The following is a 12082-nucleotide window of genomic DNA, read 5'->3' as shown; positions in this document are numbered from 1 at the left end:
AAAAAAAAAAAAAAAGGAGACTCCAAAAGAAGAAAAGAAGAAAAGAGAAGTCTTTAAGAAGTCAAGAGGTCTAAGAAGCAACCTGAACACAACAGAGAAAAATAGTAAACACTCTGGAAAAAAAAATGAAGAGAAATAAAAAGGAACTGTGTTTGAACATATAATGAACTTATTAAGTAGGTAGAAAAATGTTGGAGCCTCTGGAAAAGTAACAATATTTTGCCTGTACAAAAGAATGGGCAAATAAAAATGATCATCCACATCATAAGAAAAACAAAGATTATACAAGAGAGGTAATTATCATCATATATTGCAAGGCTCAGTGGTAAACTTATTTATGTAGTGATAATAATGTTAAAACTAAACACTGACCAAAATTCATGACTTCACTGTAAAGGGTGGAAAGAGAAAGCGAAGGTGATATGAGAAAGCTAAGTCTTTATCTTCTGTGTTAGATGCCAAGATAATGTCTGAAACTGCATACACACATTACTTAAAAAACTAGCATACACACATTACTTAAAAAACTAGAGGAAATGTTAGGAAAACCAGTTGGCAGAGTTGAGGGTAGCTGTCTACAGACAAAGACTGAAAGACGGGGAGGAAAAGGGAGAGTATTGATGGTTTCTACATGAAGTTTTCAATACCATTTGCATTTTAAATGATACCCATGTATTACTTTTGTCAAAACATTACATTTTTTTTAAGGTTTATTTCTTTTGAGAGAGAGAGGGTGAGTGGGGAAAGGGCACAGAAAGAGGGAGAGAGAGAATCTCAAGCAGACTCCGTGCTATCAATTCAGAGCCCAATGAAGGGCTCGGTCTCCTGAACCATGAGATCACGACCTGAGCCAAAATAAGAGTTGGACACTTAACTGACTGAGCCACCCAGGCGCACCCAAAATATTACATTTTTAAAACACTTCTGAACTAATAGCATTTTCTTCTATAATAGTAAATTGTAAATTCATAGAATTCAACTCAACATTTATGGAGTTTATTGTCTACAAAGCACTGTGCTGTGCTCTGGGACACAGAGGATTAAAGTCCAGAACATTATCACATGAGGTCGACACATAAATAATGTAAGAGAGTAGGCTGAGAAGAAAGTAGCCAGTCTAGAGATTCTACTTGAGAACATCAGCTTTACAACAATGTCTCTGCAAACTCCCACCCTACCAACGTGGATATTGCTAGGATCATTCCAGTTGTGATCCAAGGTGGTTCCTGCACTCAAGAACATTAGTAATGGTAAAGTAAGATTATAAAATATGCTGCTGTTATTACAACTTCTTAGTGAGAAATAAAAAGCTTCATTTCTTTTTATTTTTTGCACAATCTGCTGGGAGTCATTCTAAAATTAAAAGTTATCAGTGGTTTGTTTGCACATGAAAGATGCACAATAGGTAATATGCTTCAGAATTTAGCTCTACATTTTTATTGACATTAAAAATAAACTTAAATCATGAACCTGACCCATTCTTATTAAAACAGTCAATTACGTTACAACATTGGGCTATCTTGAGAGCAGGGCAGAATTCCTTCTGGCCTTGAGGACTGAGAAATAGAAAGAGGGAACAGATGAAATTTAACAGGATTATGAGCAGCATAATTTACCTATACAAAAAACCTCTGCATAAATGAGTTTGCACACAAGTGTCAAAAGTTTAGGGAGAAAAACATTGGACTGAAGCCTAAAAATGAATCAGCAAAAGAATGCTATTCATAAAAAAAGATAGCAATAACTTAGTATTTACTAAAGAAAAAATATAGACCAGAATATTCAAAAGTACCAGAGACTGAGTGTTAATCAGGTTTCTACTAGGTTCTATAAATTTAAAAAAGAAGTGGGAAACTCAAAGTAATGGCTGCAGTACTGGAGCAAAATGACAAGACTGTTGCTGTTTTGGCATTTGTATCATACTGAACAATCTTATTCAAAAATTGTCCAGCATTCCTAAATTGCTTCTTTAAAAATCAGTGAAATAAGATATTTAATATTTCCCAATGCAAGAAGCTATAAGTTACAAAAAATCAAGTAAACATGAATTATAAAATTGTAAGTATTCTAATAGTATTAGTATAATTTTAAAAATAAATAAAATTACTGAAGTAATTATTAAAAAACTAAACCAAAACAGAAATTTTATTTGACTTTTGTGTTATTGTAAAAAACAAAGTGTCTCAATTAATGCATGTGTATTTTTATGTAAACTCTTCCAGTTACTCTCTCTGATTCAGTACTAATCAGAGAACCACTGGGGATATTATAAGTCTATTCTATGACTTGTTGATAATTTTGAAAAAATCTTCCAGAACAACTTTTTGTTTTTCAGCAAAGGCTATAATCTTTGTATTGATACTGAATTGTTGATTTTTTCCCAAAGAAAGCTGCTCCTATTACGTTAGTTTTCACCATGTAAATTAATTAACTATACTACTTTTGATACTTTTATATGTATATTTCACTTCTTTGAAAGTCACTGAAATACACTCAGACATTTTACATTAGAAACTTTGTTTTGCTGTCATTTTCTTGTCTTTAGAGATACAGGAGTTCTGAAAAGATGCAACTTTACCCCAAATTTTTAATCCAGTATTGACTCTGGGTACAGGAGAGATTGGTTCAGCAAGTATTTCCACCATAAATTAACTGGATCATTAATATTCATCGATTTCATGCTTTGGATTGCAAATTGGTCATTTCCTGGATATGCTCTGAGCTGGTTTCTCTAGCAACTACTAGCTATATGGCTTCCTTCAGCTTCAGACTCCCCACCATCCTCGCGCTTCACCCAAAGCTGTGGCATCTTTACAGCTATGGCTGGCACAGCTCAGCTGCCCGTGGCCCTTCCACATTTTCAGCATTTATTCCGTACTTCTGTCCGCTCTTCCCCCCACCCCCACCCAGAGCTTCCAATCACACCTGCAGGCAGCAGTCTAGGTATAGCTTTTAGTATTTCCCTTCTGGCCCAAACAGGGGGGTTAACTCTTCCTACCCAAAGGAGAAATGCATCAGCTTCAGAGAGCTGCCTATTCCACTCTGGCAATCTTTCTGGTTGGAAGGGTAAGGAAGAGACGCAACGATGGAGAGGGGCGATATGGAGGGAACAGAATTTTAAAGAGCTGCAGAAGGCCCATGGTAAAAAAGTAGGGGCTGAAGAGGGATTTAGCAGGGGCAGAACAAAGTTAAGAAGTGAGTAATACTGTAGGCTGATGTTTGAAATAGGGGTTTTCCAGCCACAACAATACTATTCCAGTATTTTTTTTCCCTTGGTTGTACAGGTACTACTTTTTATTGAAACTGATTTGCCTTTCTAACTATATTTTCCTTGAGCTAATATCATTTATATAATTAAAAAAATAAATCAGTGGTTGGAGTTTAAGACTACAGAATTACCCTGATTTGTCCAACTGAAAAAGTAGGTAACTCTTACAGAATAATTGAGACAAAGTATTCTAAAATTATTTTTCATTGAATAAAACAGCCTACTGAATTCAAGATGTTTTTTAAATGCTTTTAAAGAAAAGAATGGATACTTTTTATTTTATACTATATCCACTTAATCCTAATATCACATTTTTTCTATATGCAACTAATGAGGCCTCACAATTTGAGTCAACTTCTTAAAAATTCTTTATCAATTAGTTTAAAATAAGTTCATATTAGGTACTAATGAATAAGACTGATAGATGACTAATGAATGTTAACACTGATATTAAGTTAACATTTATTAATAGAAGTAAAACCTTAAACTATGACCACTGGAAAAAGTGTTACTTTCCTGAATAAGAAAAATCCATAAAGCTAACTTCACTCAGTATATGAAATGAATTTTTATTAACAGTCATGGTTAAAGTCTCAATGGTTAAAGAATCAATGCTCAAGATAACAGTAATTTCTCTGTAGTTGCATTTCTTTCTATTTGCAGTCTCTATCCTCCTGTTACAACCAAAAATATATAACAAGAAATTTTATAAAAAGGTCTAGAGACAAAAGTTAAAGTTAGGTAAGATGGCAGAGCAGCATGGAAGTTCTGTTTCTCTTCTCCCTGAAATGCAGCCAAATCATCACGAAACCATTTTGCACACCTAGAAAATTGATCTGAGGATTAACACAACAATCTGCATTAACTTGAGCCACAGAACTCGGCAGGAATTTACCCAAAACAAAGAACAGGAAGAAATGACAGCCAGGGACTTTTTTTTTTTTTTTTTTTTAATTTTTTTTTTCAACATTTATTATTTATTTTTGGGACAGAGAGAGACAGAGCATGAATGGGCGAGGGGCAGAGAGAGAGGGAGACACAGAATCGGAAACAGGCTCCAGACTCTGAGCCATCAGCCCAGAGCCTGATGCGGGGCTCGAATTCACGGACCGCGAGATCGTGACCTGGTTGAAGTCGGACGCTTAACCGACTGCGCCACCCAGGCGCCCCTGACAGCCAGGGACTTAATCAACACAGATATAAGAAAGATGTCTGAACCTGAATTTAGAATCATGATAATAAGAATACCAGCTGGGGTTGAAAAAGCATAGAATCATATGTCCCTTTCTGGACATAAAAGAAGTAAAATCTAGTCAGGACAAAATTTAAAATGCGATACTGAGGTGCAATCTTGAATGGTTGCCACGGCAGCAAGGATGGATGAAGCAGAGCATCAAATCAGCGACACAGAAGACAAACTTATGGAGAACAGTGAAACAGAAAAAAACAGGGAAATTAAGGCAACAGAGCACGATATGAGAATTAGAAAACTCAGTGACTCATTAAAAAGGAATAACATCTGTATCATAGAGGTCCTGGAGGGATGAAGAGAGAGAAAAAGGGGTAGAAGTTTTATGTGGGCAAATCATAGCAGAAAAGTTCCCTAACACGGAGAAAGACACGGACATCAAAATCAACAAAAAACGACCATCAGCAAGGGATATCAGTCAAATTCACAAAATACACAGACAAGGAAAGAATTATGAAAGTAGCAAGGGAAAAAAGTCCTTAACCTGTAAGGTAAGACAGATCAGGTTCACAGCAGACCTATCCACAGAAATTTGGCAGGCCAGAAAGGAGTGGCAGAATATATTCAACGTGCTAAACCAGAAAAATATGCAGGCAAGAATTCTTTATCTAGCAAGGCTGTCATTCAAAATAGAAGGAGAGATAAAGGGTTTCCCAGACAAACAAAAACTAAAGGAGTTGGTAACCAGTAAACCAGACCTGCAAGAAATTTTAACAGGGACTCTCTGAGGGAAAAGACGAAAGAAAACAAAAAAGACCAAAAGCAACAACGACTAGAAAGTACCAGAAAACACCACCAGAAACTCCTAACTCTATAGGAGTGCCTAACACAATGGCAAGAAGTTCAAATCTTTCAGTACTCACTCTAAATGTCAATGGACTAAAAACTCCAATCAAACACTTCAATCAAAAGATACAGGGTAACAGAATTGATGAGAAAACATCCATCTATATGCTGTTTACAAGAGACCCATTTTAGATCTAACGACGCCTTCAGAATGAAAATAAGAGGATGAAGAGCCATCTATCATGCTACTGGTTGCCAAAAGAAAGCTGGAGTAACCATACTTATACCAGACAACCTAGATTTTAAAATAAAGACTGTAACAAGAGATGAAGAAGGGCATTATATCATAATTAAGGGGTCTATCCACCAAGAAGATCTAACAATTGTAAACATTTGTGTTCCCAATGTGGAACACCCAAATATATAAATCAATTAATCAGAAACATAAAGAAACTCATTGACAAGAATATCATAATAGTAGGGGACTTCAACACCCCACTTATAACAATGGACAGATCATCTAAGCAGAAAATCAATAAGGAAACAATGGCTTTGAATTTCCCAATTTCCCTGATGAACATGGATGCAAAAATTCTCAACAAGATATTAGCCAACCGGATCCAATAATATATTAAAAGCATTATTCACCATGGTACCTGGGATGCAGGGCTGGTTCAATATCCACAAGTCAATCAATGTGATACATCACATCAATAAAAGAAAGAACAAGAACCATATGATCCTCTCAATAGATGCAAAGAAAGCATTTGACAAAATACAACATCCTTTCTTGATAAAAGCCCTCAAGAAAGTAGGGATAGAAGGGTACCTCAAGATCATAAAAGCCATATACAAAAGACCCACTGCTAATATCATCCTCAATGATGAACAACTGAGAGCTTTCTACCTAAGGTCAAGAACATGACACAGATGTCCACTCTCGCCACCAATATTCAACATAGTATTGAAGTCCTAGCCTCTGCAATCAGACAACATAAAGGAATAAAAGACATCCAAATTGGCCAGGAGGAGGTCAAACTTTTACTCTTCACAGATGACACGATACTCTATATGTAAAACCCAAAAGATTCCATCAAAAAACTGCTAGAACTGATCCATGAATTCAGCAAAGTTGCAGGATATAAAATCAACGCACAGAAATCAGCTGCATTTCTATACACCAATAGTGAAGCAACAGAAAGAGAAATCAAGGAATGGATCCCATTTATAATTGCACCAAACCATAAAAATACCTAGGAATAAACCTAACCAAAGAGGAGAAGAATCTATACACTGAAAACGATAGAAAGCTTAAGAAAGAAATTGAAGAAGACACACAAAAAAATGGAAAAATACTTCATGCTCACAGACTAGAAGAACAAATATTGTTAAAATGTAGATAGTACCCAAAGCAGTCTACATACTGAATGGAATCCCTATCAAAATAATACCTGAATTCTTCATAAGGCTAGAACAAACAATCCTAAAATTTGTATGGAACCAGAAAAGACCCTAAATAGCCAAAGCAATACTGCAAAAGAAAAGCAAAGCTGGAGGCAATCTCGTACTTCAAGATGTATTACAAAGCTGTAATCATCAAGACAGTATGGTACTGGCACAAAAATAGATACTTAGATCAATGAAACAGAATAGAGAATCCAGAAATGGACCCACAAACGTATGGCCAACTAATCTTTGACAACGTAGGAAAGAATATCCAGTGTAATAAAGACAGTCTCTTCAGCAAATGATGTTGGGAAAACTGGATAGCGACATGCAGAAGAATGAACCTGGACCACTTTCTTACACAATACACAAAAATAAACTCAAAATGGATGAAAAACCTAAATGTAAGACAGAAAGCCATCAAAATCCTGGAGGAGAAAGCAGGCAAAAACCTCTTTGACCTCAGCCACAGCAAGTTCTTACTCAACATGTCTCTGGAGGCAAGGAAAAGAAAAGCAAAAACAAACTACTGGGACCTAATTAAGATAGAAAGTTTCTGCACAGTGAAGGAAACAATTAGCAAAACTAAAAGGCAACCGAAGGAACAGGAGAAGATATCTGCAAATGACATATCAGATAAAGGGTAGGTATCCAAAATCTATAAAGAACTTACCAAAATCAACACCCAAAAAACAAATAATCCAGTGAAGAAATGGGCAAAAGACATGAAGAGACACTTTTCAAAAGAAGACATCAAGATGGCTAATAGATACATGAAAAAATGCTCAACATCACTCATCATCAGGGAAATACAAATCAAAACCACAATGATACCACCTCACACCTGTCAGAATGGTTAACATTAACAACTCAGGCAACAACAGATGTTGGCGAGGATGCAGAGAAAGAGGATCTCTTTTGCGTTGCTGGAGGGAATGCAAACTGGTGCAGCCACTCTGGAAAACAGTATGGAGGTTCCTCAAAAAATTAAAACTAAAACTATCCTATGACCCAGCAGTTACATTATTGGGTATTTATCCAAAGGATACAGGTGTGCTGTTTTGAAGGGATGCATGCACCCCAATGTTTATAGCAGTGCTATTGACAATAGCCAAATTATGGAAAGAGCCCAAATGTCCATTGACAGCTGAATGGATAAAGATGTAGTCTGTGTGTGTGTGTGTGTGTGTGTGTGTGTACATACAGTATTACTCGGCAATCAAAAAGAATGAAATCTTGCCATTTGCAACTATGTGGATGGAACTAGAGGCTATTATGCTCAGCGAAAAGTAGTCAGAGAAAGACAAATATCATATAACTTCACTTATATGTGGTACTTAAGGTACCATGCAGATGAATATAAGGGAAGGGAGGCAAAAATAATATAAAAACAGGGAGGGGGACAAAACATAACAGACTCTTAAATATAGAGAACAGAGGGTTGCTGGAGGGGTTGTGGGTGTGGGGATGGGCTAAATGGGCAAGGGGCATGAGGGAAGACACTTGTTGGGATGAGCACTGGGTGTTATATGTAGGGGACGAATCACCAGATTCTATTCCTGAAATCAGTATTGCACTATATGCTAACTAACTTGGATGTAAAATAAAAATGAAGGTCTATAGCAATCAGGATAAAAGTTAGGTATCTTTTCCAATATATAGCTAAAGGGAATGAGATACAAAATTTTCCTAAAGAAACGTTTTTATGAATGTTAACAGAGATGTACGAATAAAATACAAAGATTCTAAGTCTGGTGGGAAAAAAGTTGCAGACCATTTCTACTCTGCATTACCCTACCAAGAGTAGTTCTACAAATGAGCATTATACCTAAAAGGCAAAGAATGTGAGAAAAAGTGTGAAGGGTGCCTGGGTGGCCCAGTTGGTTAAGTGTCCGACTCTTGGTTTTGGCTGAAGTCATGATCTCACGGCTTCATGGGTGCAAGCCCCGCATCAGGCTGTGTGCTGACAGTGCAGAGATACTTGGGATTCTCTCTCTCCCTCCCTCCCACAGTCGTGCTATCTCTAACTCTCTCAAGATAAATAAATTAAATAAACTTTAAAAATGAAATTAAAAAAAAGTACAGCAATAACAATGCATTATTTCTGAACAAGTAAACATTTAATGAAATGTACAAACCATTACTTACTCAGACATTCTTTCAAAGCCAAAGCCTGGACATTAGCTAACTGTTTCTCTCTCTGTATAAGTTGCTCCCCAGAAAAATGTGGAAGTGACAAGAAGTCAAAAGGAAAGCCTGAGAAATAAAAAAAAGTCAGTATTAAAGATGTTCTATGACAATAATATTGAGTTCCCAGGAAAGTGTTATTACATAATTTTAAAAAACAAGTCAATTACTCATCTCTGTCTTATTTCAAAATAAATAATAATTAAGATGCAGAAATTAAGCATACTAAATTATTTTACATTTTAAACTCTAACCAACCTCTTAAATTGAGGGAATTTAGGTAGCAGAACAGAATTTCTTCCATCACATTTTCTTTTACAGGTCAGCTACTCAAGCCAGCCAGTCTCTAAAAATGCTCCCAACAAACTACTCCTGTTTACCTGCTGTGTAGTCTTTCCACAGTGAATCCAGGCTAACCCTATGAAATCAGTAAGGTACTATGGTAAAAGGGACAGTGAATGACTTCTAGGCTAGGTCAAAAAACCCTGAGGCTTCTTAGCACAACTGCTCTACGAAAAGTTGGCAACCATGTAAGAAATCAGACTACCCTGAGACTAAAGTGTCATGAGGAAGCTCACTGGCTATGAGAAAAGGGCCTGTGAAGAGAACGTCATCCTAACCCATCTCATCTGCTCCGTCATCCTAATCCAGGCGCCAAACATGTGGCTGAAGAAGCTGTCTTATACAACAAGCTGCACAAAGTCTTCAAGTGGATGGAGTCTCAGCTCTAAGTGGGGCTTCAAAATAGAACCATCCGGCTGTGCCCAGTCAACCCACAGGACTACAAAACATAATAATAAGTAGGCATTTTGAAGCTAAACTTGGAGTGGTTTGTCATACAGGGATGGATAATCGAAATGTAGAAAATGAAAAGAAAAAAAAAAAGATGGGCGATAAAACAGACTAAGATTCTTGAGAGGAAGTAAAAACGAAATATAAATTGTAGGAAAATAATATGTGTGTAAAGTGGAAAACACTGAAAATTTCCTATTTAGCACTGAAGTCTGACCTACTAAATTTTACTAGGTAGAATGAAAAGGGGCTTAATTTAGAGTACAGACTCTAAACTGTTCAAATATGCTATTGTATGTTTGAAATAAAAGGCAAATTGAGAGCAAAATGGAGTTTGGGGAAAATAAGTTCATTAAAAACCACATAAGGGTTTTTTTTGTTTTTAAAAAAAAAATTTTTTTTTAAGGTTTATTTATTTTTGAGACAGAGAGAGACAGAGCATGAAAGGGGGGAGGGGCAGAGAGAGAGGGAGACACAGAATCGGAAACAGGCTCCAGGCTCTGAGCCATCAGCCCAGAGCCCGACGCGGGGCTCGAACTCACGGACCGCGAGATAGTGACCTGAGTCGAAGTCGGACGCTTTAAACTGACTGAGCCACCCAGACGCCCCCTAAAAACACATAAGGTTTAACTACATATACAAACAAATATAAAACGTTTTCCACCTGAAATCAACACTTACTCAGTTTGGCTTCTTCTGTCTTTGCTTTCATCTTTCCATGAATGAAACGGAGTGCAAATGAGCCATTGATCTGGTTGGCTGAGTGAATCAAGGTGGCTTTACATTTTCTCTTGCCAGCACCTTGTAACAGGAGATAATAGCTGGAGCACTCACCTTTCACTTCAACATCTGGAACTAAGCAAAAACAACTATCTTGTGAAGTATGTGAAAATTCAGCATGCAACACCACAGAAGCATACATTTGACCCATAGGGTATAATGACTTTCTATGTTATTTGAAAACAAGCCGTTATGCAATGCATTTCGGGTAGCACTTGTCCATTTAACTCAGCAAAATGAAAGCAGAGAATCGTAACAAAAAGGATGCAAAGCATAAACACTGTACTTTAAATTAAACTCTGTACTCATTCATTAGCTTTTGATATGGCCTACTAGAGTTCCATGGTATGTTTCTTCTATGACCCCACTATAATGTATCAACTACTATTTCCAGCTTCTATTTCTTTAAAATGGAATAAACTGACCCCTGCGAGCACACACAATTCAGGTGGTGGGAGCAGAAGTGCACAGATACACTTCAGGGTAGCTTTTTGGTCCTTGCAGTGGGCATCCATTATGTATTTTACAGAGGAAATGGAGAGCATTCATTAATCTGGCCCGCCAGTTATGTGAAGGTCAGTTAAGACAGCTTCTTGTATATTTTAAAAACAAATCAAGTGAGGGTTATAGCGAAGGTCAAAGAAAAACTGCGAAGCCTTTGAGATTAAAAATAGAAGTAGAGTCCCTTTTTGTTGAAGATGGTGAATTAGAAATAAGCATTTATTTTCACCGTCTCCTGAAATTCCACAAAATGAGAATAAAGAGATTTTTTAAATAGCACAAATCTACAAGGACTAATATCTGATAGAAGAGACAACAACAACTGATTTTAAAAGCAGGAAAGCAGATGAATAATTGGTAACAGACTACTGAGGAAGCTGAGAAAAGATAAACAGTGGAGAAAACTTAGAAGCAACATAATTTATACCACAAACCCTGACAAGACTCTGGGATGATGGTCCCAGATGGCACTGGAAGCAACGTGAAGGTGAAATAGGAAAACAGGTCGAAGTCTGTGAGAAGCAGTTTGGCATCCTGACCATTCTGTATTCTATTGAGGCACATGATTGTCCTGCCCCAGCCCAGAAGTCTAGTGGTTTACTCCCTGGAGAAAGTAACACAAGTTGCCTCTGGCCTGAGAGCTACTGGACAGAGAGTATGGTTAGAGTTAATTATCAGTGCATTAAGTAAGTACTTGTATACTGAATACTGAGACCTTTTACACTTCTCTATCTACCTGACTTCTAGAATTTTGGAAGCTAGATAACAGAATTGAGCTTTCTTTTGGAAATATGGTCAGTCCTAGAGGAAAGACTAAAGAATGCCAATGTTGGTGTCAGCTAGGTTCCCCGTTGAGATCACCCTAAAATGAAGATCACAGTCAACAAGCTACAGCCATGCATCCAAATTTTCCCGTTAGTTTTCTGGTACTATCTCTTAAATGTGAGCAGGCAGCCAAACATCATAGGACCTCAAGGAAAGTTGTTAGTATGAAAACCAGATGCCAAAATAAACAGAAAACAAGTGACTTGCAGGAAACAAAGAATATGCAGTAAAAAGAAATCACACACACA

At 36.9% G+C, this 12082-nt stretch overlaps 1 protein-coding gene across 4 annotated transcripts in view; it reads right to left on the bottom strand.

The window, feature by feature from the left end:
- Nucleotides 1-12082, bottom strand: part of MTBP (MDM2 binding protein) — an 80170-nt gene that overhangs the window by 31021 nt on the left and 37067 nt on the right. For all 4 annotated transcript variants that reach the window (XM_040494328.1, XM_040494330.1, XM_040494327.1 and 1 more), the window contains 2 exons: nucleotides 10410-10583; nucleotides 8898-9005 (listed from right to left, as the gene is read on the bottom strand). In XM_040494328.1, coding sequence (XP_040350262.1) covers nucleotides 8898-9005; nucleotides 10410-10583 — 282 coding nt within the window. The remainder of the gene's footprint in view (nucleotides 1-8897; nucleotides 9006-10409; nucleotides 10584-12082) is intronic.

Source organism: Herpailurus yagouaroundi, unplaced genomic scaffold (assembly GCF_014898765.1).
Source record: "Herpailurus yagouaroundi ecotype Mexico unplaced genomic scaffold, PumYag 186, whole genome shotgun sequence".
NCBI classification, from domain to species: domain Eukaryota; kingdom Metazoa; phylum Chordata; class Mammalia; order Carnivora; family Felidae; genus Herpailurus; species Herpailurus yagouaroundi.
Note: the sequence above shows the minus strand (reverse complement) of the source record. Positions and strands in the feature narration are given on the sequence as shown.